Raw genomic sequence first — 23,568 nt, 5'->3', positions numbered from 1 at the left:
TTTAGTTTACTGGTTCCTAAAATGTTGATGTTCACTCTTGCCATCTCCTGTTTGACCACTTCCAATTTACCTTGATTCATGGACCTAGCATTCCAGGTTCCTAAGCAATATTGCTCTTTACAGCATCAGACTTTACTTTCATCATCAGTCACATCCACAACTGGGTGTTGTGTTTGCTTTGGCTCTGTCTGTTCATTCTCTCTGGAGTTATTCTCCATAGATCTCCAGTAGCATATTGGGCGTATACCGACCTGGGATGTTCATCTTTCATTGTCCTATCTTTTTGCGTTTTCATACTGTTCATGGGGTGTCCAAGGCAAGATACTGAAGTGGTTTGCCATTCCCTTCTCCAGTGGACCACATTTTGAATCTTTACTACATTTAAATAACAAATATTGTATGATTTTAAACATTTAAGGAAGTGGTATCATCTGGTATGTAGGTTGCTTCCTATTTCACTTAATGCTATATTTTCTAGATTTAACTATATAAACATATTTTATCTAATTTATTCATTGTTTCCAGTTAGTGAAATTCTTTTTAAAAAAATATTTATATGTGGAAAAAATTTCAGATTGGGAGAAAAGTAACAAGAATAATACAAGTAATTACTACATACTTTTCACTTAGATCCTGCAGTTAACACTTTATTACATTTGCTTTGTCATTTCCTCCATATATATTTCTATCCTTATTTTAATTAAGCAATTTCGGAGTACTGCATTTCAAACATGATGCCCCTTTATACCTAAATACATTAATATAAAATTTATAAGAACAAGAATTCTCTGTTATGAACTCAATGTAATGATCAAAATCAGAAAAATGCTATCATCTAATCTATAGATTTTTTAAAATATTGCTAATTATCTCAATGATATTCTTTAAAAATGAGTTTTGGTCTAGAGTCTTAATCTAGTATTATAAGCCACATTTAGTTGTGTCTCCTTAGATTCCTTTAATTGGGAACAGTTCTTCAATCTTTCGTTGTGTTTTGTAGTTTTGACTTTTTAAAGACTGTGGAGTGTTTATTTTGTAGAATATGTTTCCATTTTGGATTTGTGATGTTTTATCATGATTAGGATAAGCTTATCTTTTTGGCTGGAATGAAAGTGATGTATCAGTGTATCACATAAAGAGGGGCAGGATGTTTACTTATCTGGTAATTGGTGATGTTAACTTGAGGGGATGTCTTCTAGATTTATCTACTATAAAGTTACTGTTTTTAAAATTTATGAATATTTTGGAGAAGTTACTTTAAGAATGAATAGATACGCTGTTCCTTATCAAACTCTCACCTATTTAACATCCACAGATGATGCCTGAATCAGTTTTATTGTGATGTTTATTAAATGATGGTTTTCTAATTCCATATTTTCTTTCAACATTTTTTGTTGGCATTTTAAAGAACAGCTTTATGTTTGTTCTCATTTATGTATTTAAATCAGTATGGGTTCTTAAATTCCTGTTTTACTCCAAAGGTTATAATTTACTAGTCTCACTTTTTATTTTGAAGTTAAAGTTATCTAATATTTGACCCTTGGGAGCTCTTTAAATCGCTTATTGTGTTTTTGACATTCATTGAGCATTTCTTTATTTTATGGGACAATAAAATGCACTGAACCCATCTTTTTTTTCCCTGCCCCAGTCGTTCAAATCAGTCATTTCCTCAAGGAGCCCTACTTTTTTAGTAGAGAATAATATTTCAAAACAGTATCAGTACACTAGATATGTTTAGGATATCATTCCTTCTAGGCCATCTCAATGGACAGAGTTATAAATCTATACTTTTTCTTACTTATTAAAAACTTTGAGCATATATTGATTTGTCTGATTCCAATTCAATGCCACATGTTTATTCCAGTATTTCCTTTGCCATATTTGATCTCCCTTCTCTCATATAACCTGGCTCACACTGTTCTCAGTATAGTTACTTATTTGCTTAATCTTGTAAAACACTGAAAATGGTTTCAGAATTGAAAACCATTTTCAGACTTGAGAAAGTACAAAGTTCTTACTTTTCTGTGTGACCATGTGGTTCTATACAAGTGGGAAGGGAAAGCTCAGGCAGACTTATAAACTGCCTACTTGAACGTTGAAGGTGTGTTTCAACACAAGCACAGAGCATGTCTGCAAAAGTTGGAGACTTACTGGTTCAAGGGCATTAAAAACCCCTGTCCAGCCATTACCTGACCAGTTAGCTAACCAGACCAAGACTTTAGTGAACACACATGACAGAGAATACAAAATTTAGAGAATTAGCTCAGGAAAATCATAGAACAAAACAGACAAACAAAAACACAATTAGGGGCAGGAGGGAGATTCTGATTTTTGAGTTTCCTCATTGAATTATCTCAATGGTCTGGTTTACAACATAATTATGAGATATACAAAGAACAAAAAGTATATGTCCCATACTCAGGAAAAGAAGCAATCATTAGAAACTGTTCTTGAGGAAGTCAGGATGTTGGACTTATTAGATAAAGTCTTTGGATCAACTAATTTAAATACAGTCAAATAAGTAAAGGACTTGGGCTTCCCAGGGGTGAAGTGGTAAAGCATCTGCCTGCCAATGCAGGAGACACAAGAGACGTTAGTTCAGTCCCTGGGTCGGGAAGATCCCCTGGAGTAGGAAAAGGCAACTCACTCCAGTATTCTTGCCTGGAAAATTCCATGGACAGGGGGAGCCTGGTGGGCTACAGTCCATGGGATTGCAAAAAGTTAGACACAACTGAGCAGCTGAGCACATCAAACCTCAAACATACTAACGTAAGCATGGTGAGAGACAAAGAAAGAAAAAGGGGCAGAGAGAGTATCTGAAGAAATAACAACTTGGAAACATCCCAAATTTGATGAAAAACAATCTACACATACAGGAAGCTCAATGAATTGCAAGTAGTGTAAATTCAAAGAGATGCACACCTAGATATAACTCAAAATGTTGAATACCAAAGCCAATGAGAAATCTTGAAAGAAGCGAGAGACATGACAAGGAATCCCTAAGAAGACTAACAGCTTACTTACCAGAGAAAATGGAGGCTGGAAGGCAATGAAGTGATATATTCAAAGTGCTGAAATAAAAAGCATTGTTAATCAAGAATTCTATAATCAGCAGAAAAATTCTTTGAAAATGAAAGCAAAATTAAGATTCCCAGGTAAACAGAAACCTATAGACTTTATCTCTAGTACTAAAATTCCTCAGGATGAAATGAAAGTTTATTAGATAATAGCTCAAATTCTCTTTAAAGAATTAAAATACAAAGGTAAAGGTAAATAGACAAGCTGGTATGATTTTATTTTTGGTTTATAACTCCTCTTTTTTGAAAATTTCTGTTGATTGTTGAACATAATAGAGATTATATGTTCAAATACAGATATTCTAAGACCTGATAGATTGCTCTGTAAAACTTACGAAGAACCAACTTACCTCTGGTAAAATGGAGAGTAAGGATTTTGAGGTTATAGATATGTCTCCTGTTCATACCCTGAGAATCCCCACTTCTTTGTGGCTATGGGACCTTTTGTCCCAAGATTATTTTGCGCCCCCCTCTCTATGCCATACCTGGTTTTCCAGGCCTTGACTGGCCTATCATCCTGTCAGTCATATAAAAATAGTTTTCATCAACAGACAGAGCTGCTGCTGCTAAGTCGCTTCAGTCATGTCCAACTCCATGCGACCCCATAGACAGCAGCCACAAGGCTCCGCAGTCCTTGGGATTCTCCAGGCAAGAATACTGGAGTGGGTTGCCATTTCCTTCTCCAGTGCATGAAAGGGAAAAGTGAAAGTGAAGTCGCTCAGTCGTGTCCGACTCTTAGCGACCCCATGGACTGTAGCCCACCAGGCTCCTCCATCCATGGGATGTTCCAGGCAAGAGTACTGGAGTGGGGTGCCATTGCCTTTTCCGACACACAGTGCTATTATCTCATATATTTGAGTAAGATATGCTTAGAAGAACAATGGAGATAGTTTTGTAAAAATCACACTGGAATGAATGGCAGTCCTGTGGTCTGATATGAGTATATTCTGTCCAAGGTAAAGGACAGTGATGAAACAGTGTAATGGAACTGGACTGCCTGGGTTTCCTTCTTTGCTTTGCTGCTTGATAGTTACTTGTCTTTGGCCAAGTTTCTCAAGCTCTTTATGATGTTTCCTTATCTAACGTATCCTGGGAGAAAACTTTGATCTAATACATTGGAACTATCAATAATATTTCTTTTTTTTTCAATAATATTTCTTTTTAACAATAGTCATTGATCCTTGGTCTTAGCTTAAACAGTTCTCTAGTCTTAAATCTCAAAATGTTACTCTTGTTTTAAAATTGTATTTTTTATATATGTATTTCTTTGTTTCAGAATAATATATCATCTCTTAAAAGGCTTGAATAATGCCTCCATGCTTTCCTAGATGTATAAAACCTTTTTCACATGTGAATAAACATTAACATATAACTTTTGATTTCTTTATGGCTAAATTATTATTTATAGAAGAGAAAAATAAGAAAAATTATGATTTTAATAGGTCCAATTTATCTGATGCCATGTCTGAGTAATTACTGAGTCAATTCAACTTGTATTTATTAGAATAAAAAGTCTAGATTGAATTTAAGAAAACATGTTTGTAGAAACATAGATTTACATATAAATTAAAGACATAATTGTTAATATTCAAGAAGATTCAACAAAGCATAGCTGGAATAGCTTAGTAGCTAGAGGCTTAAATTTCTTGTTTTTTCCTGCAAAAAAAAAACAAAACATAGGTGCCTCACAGACTATTTTCAAATTGATACTGTAGTAATGTTAATTCAAGTATTATCCAAATTCCTGATAATTCTGTGTATCTCTTTAGCTGCTTTGTGAGATTATGCTATATGTGGGCTCAGTTTCCAGATGTAAATATTAATAGAAAATTGAGAAAATAATCCAAGAGATAGGTAATTATTGTGATTATTCACTGAGTCATTGAAATAACATCTGCTGAAGGTGTTTTATATACCTTAACTATGGAAGCAACTATGAAGTTAAAAGCTATATAAGACTCAAGCCACCAAATAATTTTCAGCTATATTTAATCTATAAAGGGAAATTCTGTATAAGTTATTTCATATAACATTTTGAATTATAAAATTTGACTTCTTTCTCTTTTTAAAAAGAAGAGCCCAGGGAACCATTGGAAATTTACTTTTCAGAGGTGGATTTTGCAAGCAGGGTTTTGCGGCTGGAATTATGACACTGACATATTTGCTAATAATAACGTGTTGGGAACTACCTGTGTGCTGCCACACTGGAGTGCAGTCCATTAGTGTTTGAACTGCTGCACCTTGGGACTTGTAATTATTCACAAATTCTCTTTCTTCACTTAATTATGGAAAAGACATGAGGAGAAAGTTGCATAGCCCCTTCATTTATTTCACTGTCAGTGAAAGTGGCAGTTTGTAATTCTTCAGGTTATATTACATCATTCACTTAAAATAATGTAGCTCCTTGCTGAGTTTGCTTCAATTAAGTCATATTTTATTTGCTAATGATTTTACAAGTTGACAATGACCTTGAAGGATGGTGTTGTCAACACATCTCGACATAAAGAGAATGTGATATAGAACTAAGAGTACATCAATTTAGTCTTTATTTTCTGTCTTTATTTTTAAAAGACTTTTAAATTTGCAATTGAACATTTATGTGAGAACTGCAAAGGTTAGTGAATTAAGTAGTTCCTGTGGTTTAAATGAAATAAATCTCAGTGTATACACAGGAAAAGGATTTTGCTGGTGTCTTGAATGGTGTGTGTGTGTTTAAGTATGTTTGTGTGTGCATAACCTTTCCTTCTGTTGGATTAGTTTTAAGAATTGTTAAACAGTTAACCTGCAAAATCCCAATGATTAACCTGAAGAAAGCTTCTTGGACCTAATTCTACTTGAATATAATTTCTCCTGAAATGCTATGTTGAAACAGTTACTATAAAACTAACTTGTATTTTTTCAGTTCAGTTCAGTTGCTCGGTCATATCCAACTCTTTGCAACCCCATGGACTGCAGCACGCCAGGCCTCCCTGTCCATCACCAACTCCCGGAGTTTATTCAAACTCATGTCCATTGAGTTGGTGATGCCATCCAACTATCTCATCCTCTGTCGTCCCCTTCTCCTCCCACATTCAATCTTTCCCAGCATCAGGGTCTTTTCCAATGAGTCAGTTCTTCCCAGCAGGTGGCCAAAGTATTGGAGTTTCGGCTTTAGCATCAGTCCTTACAATGAATATTCAGGACTGATTTCCTTTAGGATTAAGTGGTTTGATCTCCTTGCAGTCCAAGGGACTCTCAAGAGTCTTCTCCAACACCACAGTTCAAAAGCATCAATTCTTTGACGCTCAGATTTTTTAGGCTATAAAAATAAAATGTTAAGGATGATTTGTCAAAATGTTCTGTTTTAAAATTTGAATTTTATTTTTAAAAATCTATGCTGCTGCTGCTGCTAAGTCGCTTCAGTTGTGTCCGACTCTGTGCGACCCCATAGACGGCAGCCCACCAGGCTCCCCTGTCCCTGGGATTCTCCAGGCAAGAACACTGGAGTGGGTTGCCATTTCCTTCTCCAAACATGAAAGTGAAAAGTGAAAGTGAAGTCGCTCAGTCGTGTCCGACTCTTAGTGACCCCATGGACTGCAGCCTATCAGGCTCCTCCATCTGTGGGATTCTCCAGGCAAGAGTACTGGAGTGGGGTGCCATTGAGCAAATCAATAGATATGCTCCTGCCTGAAATATCTGGCACATCTAACCTGGCTATATTATATTAAAAGAGAGTTCTACATTTATTTTATTACTTATTATGCCTAACGGAGAAGGCAATGGCACCCCACTCTAGTACTCTTGCCTGGAAAATCCCATGGACGGAGGAGCCTGGTAGGCTACAGTCCATGTGGTCGCTAAGAGTCGGACACGACTTCACTTTCACTTTCACTTTTCCCTTTCATGCACTGGAGAAGGAAATGGCAACCCACTCCAGTATTCTTGCCTGGAGAATCCCAGGGACGGTGGAGCCTGGTGGGCTGCCGTCTGTGGGGTCGCACAGAGTCGGACACGACTGAAGCGACTTAGCAGCAGCAGCATTATGCCTAAAATCTTCACAATTATGAAAGTTTGCTTTATTTCAAAGTAAAAATAAAGTACAACACAAATGAGAAAGCTTTCTTTCTGACATCAAAACTGTTTATGTACTTTAAAATCCATGCCTCTATTAAGTAATTTCATTTGAAAGGTGGTCTAGAACAGTTATCTTAGCAAAAAAAGTGTTGTATGGCTCAGCACTCTTTCCTTTCTGAAGCCCTCTGGGGTGCAGCAGTCTTCAGAGTTGCCACTGACCCAGAGGAACAGGCTGCTTTTCAGCTGCTCTAGTGGATAACTTGGTTTCTTCCAGGACTCCTCTTTTACTGTCTGCTACTCTGCTGGTAATGTCAGGCTGTGCTGTTTTTCTGTGCTGTTCTGCTAGATGTTATGGTGTTTCTCTTTGCACACTAGACCCAAAGCCTTTGGATGGTTTGACTACCTTTATTTACTTTTGTGTTACATTCAGAGGTACTAGAGTGGTGTAAGCTCTATGCATTAGAGAGATTGGTGGGATAGCCCTGTCAATTTTTATTTATAGCTCTGTTTCTTCTAGGATTGGCAAGGGTCTGGGTTTGGGAATCATATATCAACCTATTTATAATAATGTCATCATCTTACTTTGATTTGGTGCTCTATAGAGTAATACAGCTTCATAGTGTGTTCAAGCTAAGCATCCCTAATGAAGAAGGGAAATACTTCTCTGCTCTTTGCGTTGTAGTTCATTAGAAGGAATCTGTATACCAATTAGCTAAGCACAGCAAGATGACTTACAGTGCTGGAAATATTCCTAGTGGAAATAAGGATTAATCCTTTTTATTTATGTAACAAGTTTTCCCAGGCTTCATTGGATTGTGGGTACTAAAGAGCATCACAGTTATGTTAGTAACTCAAATATATGCATATTGTCTTGTCTCCTCCTGTTGATGTGGTGGAACTCGAGCCTTCTTCAAAGTTCTCCTTCGCAGAAGCTTCTAGAAGGGCTGTCTCAACCATGTTCCTAAACAAGTCTGTTTCCACTGAGACAGCTTCTGCTGCCCCAGGCATTTTAGTCTCTCATCAGATGGTGCTCTCTGCTGGGCATTTCTGCCCATTTACTCCATCACAGTGAAAGCTGCACGATGAGCTGAGGTGAAGTCAGGCAATAATGCTCTTCTCTCTGTGTTGTACTCTATTAGCTAGAAGAGTCTAAAAGTAGCACTGATTTTTACCAGTGTTATAATGAAATAGATCTTTTAGAATTTTATCATAGTCCTTTTGCACTCCACAGAACACAGGCATAAATCCATTGGGGGATGTGTTGTAGAAGGCAAATTCAGTCAGCAGAAAAGACTACTAAGTAGTAAGCATTGTCACTCTTTTGACTGTAAGATTTTCTTACTTGATATGGGTTATCATGATTAGCTGCTTCCCATAGGATTAGTTTTTGCATTTACCTTCTGGTTGATTTGTTCTGTTAGTTCACTAGACGTTCCAAAATATTTCTAGATCTTATACGGACATAGCTAGTAACTCCCTGTTTCTATACCCTCAGCTCCAACATCCTCTACCACCCCAAGAAAGGAGACTTACTGTAATTCAATTTCTGTCTCAGATTACCATCTATGATGAAAGAATCAACAAAAGTTCCATTTCATTTCATTCAAACATCAAAGTTCTGTCAGATGGTGTTCACCTCAGTTTAGTTCTTTAAGGTCAGGTGAGTGTAAAAGGAAAAGTTTAGTTTTATTGATTTTGTATTTTGTAGTATTTGAGGGCTAGTTGTTAGTGGTGAGTTGTAGGAAATAAAAGATGTTTTCACATAGTAGGAAATTTTAGTGCTGTAGCAGCTTATTTTTGAATTTTGTTGTGGCACCTTTCTGGAGTGATGTCTGTCTAACTAGGAAGTCTGTCTTTGTTAGGGCCTAATGGCAGTGCTTCCAGTTTATTTCCAACCATCTATGGCAGGAATGGAATGGGTTTTAGTCTTCTTTCTTCACTTCATGTAATGGCACTGGTGCAAATAAATCTCTAAAGTTATTAGCAGTTTTGAGAATTGCTCTGTACTCACTACCCATGAGTCTTTTCTTACCTCCAGTATCTATCTTCCTGGGGATGTTAATAGGGTTCAGCTGAGGTTTCTTTCGCATGCAGCGAGGTCTTTTTCTGGTTCTAGTCTCTGCTGTGCTATAGTTTCCAGAAATTCCTTGAAGTGGAACGTGAATGTGAATGATACCTTCTTTTAGTTTCTGAAGAAAAAAAAAAATGCAAGTCTTTCAACCGTGTCCAACTCTTTGTGACTATACAGTCCATGGAATTTTCCACGCCAGAATACTGGAGTGGGTAGCCATTCCCTTCTCCAGGGGATCTTCCCAATGCAGGGATTGAACCCAGGTCTCCCGCATTGCAGGTGGATTCTTTACCAGCACTGATAATTTGAGTCTATTTTACACTGTTTTGAGATTCTGGCGGGAATCTGATTCGATTCACCAGTCAGAACTAGAATTTTGTCTTTTTAACATTTAATCACTATTTATTTAATTAATATTGCTTATAATGGTAATTGAGAGAGATTGGTTCCACTGTTCTAGAATAGCAATGGTCACCTAGAACAACTGGCACACTGTTTTATGCAGTTAAACTACAAGTTTATGTTACTTGGATTTTACTCATTGTATATATATATATATATATATATATAGTTTTAATAATCCATGCCTATTTTAAAGCTGTATTTTTACAAATATGAATTAAAGCAAAATAGACTCGAGTTTAACTTTACATCAGTTAAAAAAATAAGATTTTATAAATTTTTTCAATGATTACTCAACGTAAGAGAATTCCTATAAGAAACACTACTGTTCTTGTTTCATATTATATTATTAGTGTCTAATGAAAACAGGTGTTTTTAACTTCTCTGAAACAAAATCTTCAGTGAGTCATGCTTAATTTTGGTATTTATTATAGCGGATATGAAGGAAGATGATTGCTTATTTCTCATGTCACAAATGACTTCATTGGTGTTAAAGTACTGATCCTGATCTCAAATAGTAACTATAAAATGAATTGAGTTTAATTTTTGTTGTGTATTTGTTACTCTATGAAAATTTTACCTGAATATCTTATAGACTTAAATATCAAGTAATTAGACATTATCTAATATCTGTTGGTGATGTTTGAATTCTAATTTCTTAAAATTAAGTTCTGTTTAATTAAGTCATTTGTGTTAGACTTTCCCTAAATCATGCAATTCTGCCCTTCCTCCCTGATTTAAGTGGTAAGGAGCTGATTTTCATTATTACCCTTAAGGATTTAGGTTGTTGAGTGTACTGCCAAGAGCAAAGCTGTTCATATTAGTTGAGGTTATGATGGAGAAGGAAATGGCAACCCTCTCCAGTATTCTTGCCTGGAGAATTCATGGACAGAGGAGCCTGGTGGGCTACAGTCCAGGAGGTCATAAAGATTCAGACACAACTGAGCAGTTTTCACTTTCATGCTAAGCTAGAGGTCCTTCTCTGGGTATCCTTGTTGACTTAGGAGTGGAGTGGGATACAGTGATAACATAGGTTATCTAAGCAACCTATATCAAAGAAGATTCTAGCATTTACCAGGGGAAACTCATTGACTAAGGCTATCCTTGCTTTAGACTTCAAGTTAAACTTTGTTTCATGATTTATATAAACTATCTCTCATCCTCCCTTTTTTTTTAAAGGATTTTTCCAATGCAACCTTGAAATACAAGGGGATACATTTTGGCACCTCTTTGGGAAGACTCCAGTTACCTGTATCGTCAGGGCCTGGTCCTGGACAGTATGATATAACCCAGTAAGTAAAAAAATGGTATACTTTTACTGTAGTTTTTGACTAATAATTTAGACTAGGTTATGCTGTTATGAAAGGAAAAATCAGTATAAAAAACTTAAATGTTATACTTTAGGCTGACCTATGTGAAAACTATTGCTTTTTCAGTCTGCCAGATCCTGTGCTACCTGTTTTACATGTGTTAACTCATTTAATATTCACAAGTCTCTGTGTAGTTACTATTGTTATGTCTATTTGTCAGTGAAAAATGAGTCAGAGAATAAATAACATATTTAATATCATGTAGCTATTCAGTGGCAGAACTTGATATATAGCCCATGTGTCTAAGTGCTAAAATATGCTGTCTTTAATTACAAGATAGACAAAAGTTCAGGAAAAATATAAAAATAGGTGACCCCAGGATTCTGTATCTTGTTCCTGGTTCTGGTGTCCATACTTCTGACTAATGATAGATTGAGAAGGCATTCTCACTTTGAGTCAGAGCCATAACATTAGGTTGAAGGTAATATTTACAAAATCTAACTAGGAAATACATTTCTTGTAAAATAACTTTCTTTATTTTTTTCCTCCTCTTATCTTAGACATGAGTAAGGTCTTAGACATGAGTCCATGGAGGGAAAAATTGAGTAATAAATACTATGTTGGTCTCAGAATCTATAACTGCTTTCCATGATTTATTTATTTATTTTTAAACAGGTTCCAGCTTACATGCCTGATCCTTTCTCTCTCATACAATGAATTTTCTCACAGGAAGTCCCACAGTGATTACCTCCAGTTAATTTGCTGGACACATTCAGATACACGTGTATACCAGCAGTGGACATAGCTTAGACTCTTGCTTAAACTCCTCTGCTGCTGGTCATTCATTGAACAGACATCGTTTTAATTCTTGCTATAACCTAGTAATGAACTTAGTAGCTGAGAATAAAAAGAGTAAAACATGGTCCTTATTTTGGGGAATTTATATCCTGTTCTATTGTCCTTTTCTTTTTTTCACTTTCCTAGTATGGGAAATATACCATGTATTTTTATTTTTTATTCTTTAGTAGTTGCACTAGAAACTTAACATGTATATACAGCTTAATGGGATCTAAATTTAATCTTTGTCATTCCAAATAAAACAAAGTCTGTCAAATGCTCTTAATGGTGCTCATTCCCTTGACATAATGCTTTTGGTAGTACTTTACTCTTTCTTCTTTCAGTTTGGCTGGTTGATTCCCTATCTGTCTGCTTATCTATCAGTTTTATTGAGGTTTTGTTAACAGTAAGCAAAATTAACCCTTTTTAGGGTTTGTAGTTCTGTGATGATTGTTTTCCATCCATTTCACTATACATCTAACTGAGTACCTCAGGCATGACCAGTATTTTAATTATTTAGCTCTAATTTTGCTTGCTCTTTTCTTCATAATGGCCACTTTTACTTCTCTAGCCCTGTTCGGCTCCCATTCTCATCCTAGTTTTTAAATGTTACTTTCTTTTTCATCTTTGTTATTTGTCTTGTTTCTTCTTTTTCTTCTGTTTCCATTTTCACTTTGCTAGTAGGAATGTATCCATATAGATTGCATTCCAAACTGCTTCAGATAGTTCATCATTTCCATAATTTGTCTACTCTTTGGTTTGCTGCCTTCACTGTATCTTTTATTTGGACTTGTCTTGGTTCCTTCTGGTAGTCAATATTTTCTACCATTTTTTCTTTTTTACTTCTTGTTTATTGGTTGAGTCATAATTATCTGGGAGATTTGATATGGTATAAAAATGGAAATACTTGCTGGATGGGAGGGGAGTTTGGGGGAGCATAGATATGTGTAGTTACACTAGAAGTATAGTGTAACTATACTTCTCAATCCTCACCCCAATTCCCAAGAAGGCTAGTACTAAATATTGTGCTAACCATTGGACAGTGGCACTCATCTCCTGTGCTAGTAAGGTCAAGCCTAAAATCTTGAATGCTTGGCTTCAGCACTATGTGAATCAAGAAATTCCAGATGATGAAGCTGGGTTTAGAAAAGGAAGAGGAACCAGAGATCAAATTGCCAGCATTCGCTGTATCACAGGGAAAACTGGGGAGTTCCAGAAAAACAACTACCTCTGTTTCATTGACTCTGCCAAAACCTTTGACTATGTGGATCATAATAAACTGTGGAAAGATCTTAAACAGATTGGAATGCCAGACCGTCTTACCTGTCTCCTGAGAAACCTATATGTGGGTCAGAAAGCAACAGTTAGAACCCTATATGGAACAACTGATTGGTTCAAGATTGAGAAAGGAGTATGACAAGGCTGTCTGCTGTTACTCTATCTGTTTAATTTATACGCTGAGCACATCCATGAGAAATGCTGGGCTGGATGAGTTACAAACTGGAATCAAGATAGGTGGGAGAAACATCAACAACCTCAGATATGTGGATTATACCACACTAATGATAGAAAGCGAAGAAGAACTAAAGAGCCTCTTGATGAGGGTGAAGGAGGAGAGTGAAAGACCTGGCTTAAAAATAAATATTAAAAAAACTAAGATCATGGCATCCGACCCCATTACTGCATGGCAAATAGAGGGGGAAAAGGTGGAAATTGTGACAGATTTCCTTCTCTTGGGCTCCAAAAATCACTGCAGATAGTGACTGCAGCCATGAAATCAGAAGACATTTGCTTCTTGTCAGGAAAGCTATGACAAACCTAGACAGTGTGTTGAAAAGCAGAGACGTTACTCTGCTGACAAAGGTCTGTAAAGTCAAAGCTATCATTTTCCCATTGGTCACATACACTGTGAGAGCTGGACTGTAAAGAAAGTGGGGTGCCTAAGACTGATGCCTTTGAACTGTGGTGCTGGACAAGACTCCTAAGAGTCCCTTGGACAGCAAGGAGATCAAACCAGTCAATCTTAATAGAAATCAACCTTGAATACTCATTGGAAGGACTGATGCTGAAGCTGAAACGCCAGTATTTTGGTCATCTGATGCCAAGAGCTAACTCATTGGAAAAGGCCCTGATGCTGGGAAAGATTGAGGGCAGAAAGAGAAGAGGGCGTCTGAGGATGAGATGGCTGGATAGCATCACCAATGCAGTGGACATGGATTTGGGCAATTTTGGGAGATGGTGAGGGACAGAGAGGCCTGGCATGCTGCAGTCTATGGGGTTACATGGAGTCGGGCATGACTGGGCAACTGAACAACAACAAGAAGATACATGTGTATGTATGGTTGAGTCCCTTGGCTGTTCACCTGAAACTATCACATTGTTAATCATCTATACTCCAACACAAAATAAAAAGTTAAAAAAATGGAAATATTTGACTATTCTAAATGGAAAGATAGGCTTATAGGTTTTGTTTATTTGTTTTTTTAATGTGAGAAACAGATCTAAATGATATGTGACTCTTTTGATATCCCTAATATAAATTTTTTTATCCATAAAACTATTTGAGGTTTTGAGAATGTTTGTTGAATTTCGTGTAAAAAAAATCAATGAAGTCAGCATTTAATAGTGAACTGAGATGTTATATGCATTGTTTAACTCATAGTAATGTGTAAACAAAAAAGTAATGACAATTATGTATCCTAAGCATTTGTTTTTGTTTTTCTATTATCTGTTTTATAATCTGCTTATATTCAATATAGCTCATTGGAAATGTTTAATGTGAAACTGTTTCCCCAGAATTCTGTTTAAGAATTAGAAAAAATGTATGCCACCAAACACTTCACATATAAATATCTGCTCTAATCTTTACAACCTTGAGAATTGGTTATTACTATTTATAATTACAGAAGAAAAATCAAATCTGACCTTTAGAGAAGTTAGGTGATTTGTGCAAGGTCGCAATCTTAGGATTGCGATAGCAATCTTAGGATTCACATCAGGCTGTCTGACTCCAGAGCTGTTGCTTGTTGCTTACTTGGTTTGTTATTCTCACTGGAAGTTGTGTAAATTTCAGGGAAAATAAGCTTCCTTTTCATTTTCAAAGATCTTTCTTTATGCCTTTTTTCTGATTGTTTTGTGATGTAAGTAGCATTAATTGTTTTTCCCTTGGGACTTCCCCAGTGGCTCAGCAGGTAGAGAATCTGCCTGCAATGCAGGAGACACAGGAGGCAAAGATTCAATCCCTGGGTCAGGAAGATCGCCTGGAGGAGGGCATGGCAACCCACTCCAGTATTCTTGCCTGGAGAATTCCATGGACAGAGGAGCCTGGCAGGCTACAGTCCATAGGGTTGCAGAGTTGGACACGACTAAAGTGACTTAGCACTCACTGAGGATATATTGGCCTAGCAACACCCAGATGTGTTTATCATCAGTAACATGATCTTACTGAATACTTTTTAAGCAGGAAATGTTGGTGTAAAAATATTCTCTTAGCTTATATAGACATTTATATATTTGAAATTGAGAATAAGTTTTTTTTCTTAATTTTTAAAGGAAAAAGTCACCTCATTATGAAAATGTAAACATCAAGAAAGATCAACAGCAAAATAGTTGCTCAAATCTCCGACGACTTTATGAAGTAAAAATATTGCAGGAGGAAAAAGAGGTAAGTTAAAAATTAGCCATTTCATCTACTTTTTAGATTTTAAGATCATTGAATCTTAAAACAAAGTTAGAGTACTCTTAGATGTACTGTGCCTGGTAGGTAGTTGTCATTCAGTGAATTTTGTGGAAGGAACTAAGGAACTGTATTTAAAATTTCCTTCAAGTGATAGCTGTTTCTGCTTGAGCACCTCTTGTGATTAAAAAACTCCATACCCCTGAGATTTCTTGTTCCAGTAGTAGACTACACTGTTTCTTGCAATTTCCTTCCTAAACTGACTTAAATTTACTTGCTTGCTGTCTACTTAATTGTCCCTTTTCCTATAACTTCTTTTGAATCTGCCTTTAAATCTTTTCTCATAAGGATAAATGTTCTAAATACCTTTGATTATTCTCAGTATTTAACTTCAAGATAACTTGTCTTCCTTTGAGGTTATCTAGGGATCTTCAGTTTTTGACTTTTTCTCTCTTTAAAATATGAGATTGAGAACTAAGAATAATATTCTTGGTACAGTCTGAATAGTACATAGTTTTTATTTTCATTGTTCTAGATAGCTTATATTTATTAATATAAAACTCTGCTGTTGCTGCTAAGTCATCTCAGTCGTGTCCGACTCTTTGCTACCCCATAGATGGCAGCCCACCAGGCTCCCCTGTCCATGGGATTCTCCAGGCAAGAACACTGGAGTGGGTTGCCATTTCCTTCTCTAATGCATGAAAGGGAAAAGTGAAAGTGAAGTCGCTCAGTCGTGTCTGACACTTCGCGACCCCATGGACTGCAGCCTACCAGGCTCCTCTGTCCATGGGATTTTCCAGGCAAGAGTACTGGAGTGGGGTGCCATTGCCTTCTCCATATAAAACTCTAAATGCCATTAACTTTTTTTTGTAACTATGCTTCAGTTTAATCATTTGGAACTTGTAGTCATAAAAACCTTGGATTTTTTGTAGTCACAGAAACCTTGGATTTTTTTAAAGTTTATATTTAAACGTAACGACTTGAAGGTTATAGGATAAACATTTCAAAATGGATCCATTTAGAGTAAAGATTAATGATTCTCAATTGAGAAATCAGTGAGTATTTCAATAAGAATTTTCTCTGCACTTGATTTCCTTGGTTTTCCCCTGAATATTAATCAGCAGTGAAAAATATTACTTATAGAGTTATTAGAAAAAGATACATTAACAGGGAAATATAATGCAGTTGCTTTCATAGAATAATAATTATAAATCTCAAACAAGATAAAAAATGTGTTAATTTAAAATCATGAGAGAGATTGGTCTGTAGTTATACTGTAATGTGTTTGTCTGGTTTTAGAGTTAAGGTAATACTGGCCTCATACAATGAGTTAAGAAGTATTCCTTCTACTTGTGTCGCCTGAAAGAGACTGTAGAGAATTGGTATAATTTTTTCTCCTAAATGTTTAGTAGAATTTACCAGTGAACCCATCTGGGTCTGGTATTTTTAGTTTTGGAAGGCTGTCTTGATTTCTTTAATAGATTTAGACCTATTCAGATTATCTGTTTCTTCTTATGAGAATTTGGCAGTTGAACCTTTTAAGGAAGTGGTTTGTTTCATCTAGGTTATCAAATTTATGGGCATAGAGTTGTTCATAACATTCCTTTATTCTTCTAATATATATGGGGTCTATAGTTATATGTCTCCCCCTTCATTTCTAATATTAGTGATTTATGTCTTCTCTCATTTTTCTTAGTTTGCCAGGTGAGAGGTTTATAAATTCTATTGATCTTTTCAAAGAACCAGCCTTTGGTTTTGTTTCTTTTCTCTGTTCATTTCTTATTTTTAATTTAATTGATTTTTGCTCTAATTCTTATTTCTTTTCTTGGGTGTTATTTTGGTTTTTAATATTTTACTTGGGTATTTCATCTTTTATTTTGTATTTGCTCTTTTAAAATTTTTTCCTGAAGTGGTAACTTAGATGCTCATATGTGTTTTCAGTGGTATAAATTTCCCTGTAAGAGCTGTTTATCCTGTATCTCACAACTTTTGATTGTTTCTGTATTCATTTTCATTTAGTTCACAATATTTTAAAATTTCTCTTGAGATTTCTTCTTTGACCCATGTGTTATTTAGAATTGTGAATCTTAATCTCCATGTATTTTGTGAGTTTCCATTGATCTTTCTGTTTTTGGTTTCTAATTTAATTCTACATGGTCTGAGAGCAGACGTCGTATGATTTCTAGTCTGTTAAATTTGTGAAAGTGTGTTTATGACTCAAAACGTGATCTGTCTTGGTAAATGTTCTGTATGAGCTTGAGAAGAATGTATTCTGCTGTTGTTGGATAAAGTAGCATGAAGGTGTCAATTACATCTAGTTGACTGATGGTGTTATTGAGTTCAAGCAGGTCCTTATGGATTTTATGCCCACTGGTCTGTCCACTTCTGAGAGAGGGTGAAGTCTCCAACTGTGATAGTGGATTCATTTATTTCTCCTTGCAATTCTATCAGTTTTTGCCTCATTTAGTTGATGCTCTGTTGTTAGATGCCTACACCTTAATGATCATTACGTCTTTTTAGACAACTGACCCCTCTACCATTATGTAATGACCTTCTTTATCCCTGATAATTATCTTTACTTTGAAGTATACTCTTTCGGAATAAAAAGCTTTCTCTGGTGGCTCAGATGGTAACGAATCTGCCTGCAATGCAGGTAGACTTGGGTTTCGATCCCTAGGTTGGGAAGATCCCCCAGAGAAGAAAATGGCTACCTACACCAGTATTCTTGCATGGAGAATTCCATGGACAGAGGAGCCTGGTGGGCTACAGTCCATGGGGTCTCAAAGAGTTGGACACAACTGAGCAACTAACACTTTCAGTCTTGCTTTCTTTTGATTAGTATTAATGTGGTATATTGTCCCCTATTCATTTACTTTACATTTATATGTCTTTATATTTAAAGTGGGATTTTTGTAGACAAGGCTTACTATACAAGAATAGTGATATCTTTGATCCACTCTGACAGTCTGGCTTTTAATTAGTGCATTTAGATTGTTGACATGAATGATTATTGATATAGTTGAATTAGTATACACTACTATTTTGTTTGCCCTTATTCTTTTTTTTTTTTTTTTGCCTATGCCACACACCTTGTAAGATCTCAGGAACCTAGGCCATGGTTGTGAAAGCCCAGAATCCTACCCACTAGGCCATCAAGGAACTCCCACTTTGTTGATATTTTTGTTGTACATTTTTTTCCCCTGCCTTTTGTGGCTTTAATTGAGTATTTTGTATGATTCCTTTTCTGTCCTTTCTTAGAATATAGCTATACTTCATTTTTGACTTTTTAAGTGTTAGTTCTAGAGTTTGCAATATATATTTATAACTAATTCTAGTCTACTTTTAAATAATACTGCACTACTTCATGGGTAGTGTGAGTACCTTGTAATTGAAAAAAAAAATCCTAGTTTTTCCTTTCCGTTGCTTGCATCATTGTTGTCATACATTTCACTTATATTTAAGCATACAGAAACATAGGCATATGCATGTGTGTATATATATATATATATATATATATACACTTACATAATTGAATACAATGTTGCGATTATTTTGAGCAAAATAATTATTTGAGAAAAATAATAATGTTAGACCCATAAAGAATAAGAAAAATGAAACTTTTTGTTTTACCTTTACTTATGCATGCTTCAATTCTCTTCCTTTATGCAGATCCAGATTTTGGACCTATATTACTTTCCTTCTTTTTAATAAACGTAGCATTTCTTATAAGGCAAGTCTACTAGCAACAAATTTCATCAATTTTCGTTTGTCTAAGAAAGTATTTCTCTTTCACTTTTAAAGGATAATTTCATAGGGTGCAGAATTCTATGGTTGTTTTTTTTTTTCCTCTCAACACTTTATTTCACCCTACTCTCTTCTTACTTGCCAAGTTTCTTTGGAGAAGTCAAGTGTAATTTTTGTTCCCCTTTATGTAAGGTGTTTTTTTCCTCTGGCTTCTTCCAGGATTTTTTCTTTATCTAATTCTGTATTTTGAAGATGATATGCCTAGGTATAGTTTTTTCAACAGTTATCCTTGTTTCGGGGACATTGGTGTTCTCTGAGCTCTCTAGATCTGTGGTTTGATGTCCAACATTAATTTGGGGGAAATTCTTGGTCATTACTTTTTCACATATTTTTTCTGTTCCTTTTTCTTTTTCTTCTACTTCTAGTATTACCATTTGTTATTGTTGTTTAGTCACTAACACATGTCTGACTCTTTTGCAATCCCATGGACTGTAGCCCACCAGGCTCCTCTGTCCATGGAATTCTCCAGGCAAGATTACTAGAGTGGGTTGCCATTTCCTTCTCCAGCAGGATCTTCCTGACCCAGGAATTGAACCCACATCTCCTGTTTGGTAGATGGATTCTTTACCGCTGAGTCACCTGGAAAGCCCAGTACTACCATTACACATATATAAAACCTTTGGAGGTGTCTCCCAGTGTTTGGATAGTCTGTTTTGATTTTTTTTTCCAGTCTTTGTTCTCTTTGCTACTTAGTTTTGGAGGTTTCTGTTGATATATCCTCAAGGCTAGAGATTGTTTTTTCAGGTTTCTCCAGTTTACTGATAAACCTACAAAGGCATTTTTCATTTGTGTTCTTGTTTCTGGTCTCTAACATTTATTTAAAAATTTTTCTTTTTCTTTTAGGATTTTATCTCCCTTCTTCCATTGCTTATCTGTTCTTATATTCTGTCATTTTTTCCTATACTGGATAAATTAGCTTATTAATCATACATATTTTAAATTCCCAATCTGATGGAATCCACCATCTCTGCTGTGCCTGGTTCCCAGTTGTGCTGCTTACTGCTGGAGTCCCGCTCCAGCTGGTCCAGGGGTTCCCAAGGGATGAACGGCGTCGGCGAAAGGAAAAGAGACAGAGAGTTTTTTTTGATGGCCTAAAGACCACACTCTTTATTGCTTTAGTCTCTATTTATATAGCATATGATCTTCTACATAATGATTCTTACAATATTTTTCCATTTAGATCAACATCCCCTGATTCTAAGATGTTAAAAGTTTTTTCCTAGTCTATTGTCACATTTTGGTTACATGTTTACCCCAAAACCTATTTTTATTTTACTAAAACATATCTATAAATCATACTATTCCATCTGTTTATTTTGTACAGCCTGCTGCTACAGTGAGTACAGCGTCTTGCTTCAATGACTAAAAACTATAGCGATGGCTAAGGGCAAAGTTTTTCATAGTACAGCCATTGTCAGTGGTGGCTTGTTTACCATCTACCCACATACCACAAGACTATTTCTGGCAAGGGGAAATCTTTTGCAGTTACCTAGAAACTATTTACAATACAATTTATATATATCTTTTCTGTTTGTGCTTAGATTTTGAGGGGAAAAGGCAATTGGCTTAGTTTCTGTAACTTTCCCTGATACATGACCCAAGTTTTCCAGTCATCAATAACAATTTCCTCATGAGGCCAGGTCACAATAGGCTTAGGGCTTGTTTTCCAAATGATCATGGCCTTATTCCCTGGCTGAATGTTAGGGACCCACCAGTCAGGGGCCTCAGTAGGTTTAATCATTTTTGGAATGTTTCTCTGGGGCAAGGGATCATTTTTCTTTTTATTGAACTCTCATGATCTCATCATGGAATCCCCTACAACTCCAGCCATCAAAGAATGAAACAGAGTTAGCCACAACAGAAGCATAGAAACAGGAAGGAGGGAAGGTTCCGATCCTGGAGAGAAACCGCTTTGCAGTTTCTTCTTGATTGGTGCCGTGACTTTGTCATCCGGCAATAGATCCAGAACGGCTCCCAACAGCTTACTACCTCTTCTAAAGGAGTTTTTGTTTTCTAATACTTGGTGTAATTTTTTCTTGATAACTGGATGTATTAGTCAGCTTGGATTGCTGTAAAAGAATGCCATAGACTGGGTGTCTTATAGGCAACAGAAATTTATTTCTTATAGTTCCGAGAGGCTGAGAAGTCTAAGATGAAGGTGCCAGCAAATTCATTGCCTATTGAGGGCCTGTGTCCTGCTCATAGACATCTTTTTGTTGTGTTTTTGCATAGTGGCAGGAGCAAGGGAACTGTCTGGAAATAGAGAAGGCACTAATTTCATTCATGAGAGCTCTACCCTCATGAGTGAATCACTTCCCAGAGGCACTACCTTCAAATAACATCACGTTGGGGGAATAGGTTTAAATGTGTATCTTGCAGGGACAAAAACATTAAATCTCTAGCACTTGACATGATTTATCAGGTAAAGAAACTGATGAAAATATGCCTTTCATAATGTAGTCTGGGGAAGGAGGAGTTTTCTACAATCCTATGATTAGCTCTTAGTCTTTTAGTGAGCCCATGTCTCTGGACTGTGAACTTCACAAATGTTTCTCAGTGTTTTTCTCTCTCCTTAGCTGGAATAGAATGGCTAGTGTGGTCTGGAGTTGGGTATTTTCTTTGTTCTGTATGGAGGGCAAGACTGGATTTTTTTTTTCTTATACCAAGTTTACTAGATGTGAATAATAATGCAGCAGTTTAGACTGTGGTTAATGATATTCTCCTGAGAGCAGGCCTTGTTAAAATAAACAGAGTGTTCTGGTGTATTTCAAAATGATTCCTTTTCCTCTGTCCCTGCCAGACACTTAAGGAGATTTTACTCCAGTATTTACTGTGAGAATCTAAGTTGAGCTCCTGGAGTAGATGAAAATTGTGGGGTCCTCCTCTTTGACTGAGGCCCTGGAGTTTTTAACTTTCAGGCTTGTCTGCACTGAGCCTCCAGCAATACATCAAATGTAGTTCAGATTTTCCTGCCTTGGCAGTGGTTCCCACAGTGGTTTCTGCGTGTAAGTTTCTGCTCTGGTAAGCTGTGACGTCTTGTGTTGACTTGTCTTTCTCTCCAGTCTAGGGGGCAGCCATTTTGCCCTGTGTTCTCTGCTCTCTCACGGATTCAAGAAGAGTTTGATTTTTCATGCTGTTCAGGTTTTTACTTGTTGTCAGGGAAGAGTGTCAACATTAAAAGTTTCTTACGTGTGGAACTGGAGACTGGAAGGCAGGAAACAGGTTTTTTAAACATAAAATATTTTCTGGCAATGACATCGGCAAGATGGTGAACTCGGAGTCCCAACGTTCTTCTCTCCCCATAAAAGAGTAACGCTCAATAAACAACTATATCCTGATGAAAATAGCTCTAGGAAAGCTCTGCAGTACAATGAAGAAGCTATGGAGGCCTCAAGGAGCTTCAAAACTAAGGATGGTCACGTAGAAAATTGTAGAAGGCATTTTGCCTGCATGACCTTATCCCTCAGTCCATAGCTGTTATGAAAGATATACAAAATACTTAATCTAAAGTAAAAGTTCAATTATTAAGACAAAAGAAGAAGAAAATCATATCAGAAAGGTGATTTTCCCCATGCATTTTTCTCTCGGTGCCTAGAAAAAGATCCCATGGGAAAGGGAGTGGGAGTTCTCTTGGAGTTGGTCTGGTGTAGGCACATACCTGCTGCAGTTCTGGTGCCAGTGTCCGAGATGAGGACACACAGAGAACTGGCACAGAACTAGGGTCTTGGCTGTGAATGGTGGGTGGTGGATCCAGCCCTTGGGGGTGAGTGGCGGAGGCTGTGGCAGTTCCTTCTCCAAGGAGGCATAGTAACATGAAATAGAGGCAGTTCCATCAGCTGGCTTCTACTAACTTTGTGTTTTGTTCTTGTTTCTCTTGGTGTTGATTATTTGAGATTTTTCTTGTTTTCTAAGTTAGCTTGTATCACTGTAAGCTTCCCTGTTAGACCTGCTTTGGCTGCATCCCATAGGTTTTGGATTGTCATGTTTTCATTTTCATTTGTCTCTAGGTATTTTTAAAAATTTCCTCTTTAATCTCTTCAGCGATCCATTGGTGACTCATAACATACTATTTGTGCTCTTTACAGTTTTTTTCTTATAGTTGATTTCTAATCTCATGGTGTTGTGGTCACAAAAGATGCCTGATATGATTTCAGTTTTCTTAAATTTACCAAGGCTTGCTTTGTGGCTGACCTTATTTATTGTTTTAAATATTTTCTCTTTATCTTTAATTTTTGCCATTTCAATTGCAATCTGCCTTGGCCTGTTGCTCTTTGAGTTAATCCTGTATGGGACTCATGGTGCTTCCTGTACTTTGATATCTGTTTTCTTTCCCAGGTT

The 23,568-nt window shown here is 36.4% G+C and overlaps 1 protein-coding gene across 9 annotated transcripts in view; it reads left to right on the top strand.

The window, feature by feature from the left end:
• Positions 1-23,568, top strand: part of STPG2 (sperm tail PG-rich repeat containing 2) — a 601,931-nt gene that overhangs the window by 20,080 nt on the left and 558,283 nt on the right. For all 9 annotated transcript variants that reach the window (XR_014083528.1, XR_014083523.1, XR_014083529.1 and 6 more), the window contains exons 6-7: positions 10,783-10,895; positions 15,303-15,414. Coding sequence is in view for 5 of the 9 variants with exons in the window: in XM_081595770.1 (XP_081451896.1) it covers positions 10,783-10,895; positions 15,303-15,414 (225 nt within the window). In the remaining 4 variants the exon portion in view is untranslated. The remainder of the gene's footprint in view (positions 1-10,782; positions 10,896-15,302; positions 15,415-23,568) is intronic.

Source organism: Giraffa tippelskirchi, chromosome 1, assembly GCF_054371585.1.
Source record: "Giraffa tippelskirchi isolate mGirTip1 chromosome 1, T2T-mGirTip1v1.2.pri, whole genome shotgun sequence".
Taxonomy (NCBI): domain Eukaryota; kingdom Metazoa; phylum Chordata; class Mammalia; order Artiodactyla; family Giraffidae; genus Giraffa; species Giraffa tippelskirchi.
Note: the sequence above shows the minus strand (reverse complement) of the source record. Positions and strands in the feature narration are given on the sequence as shown.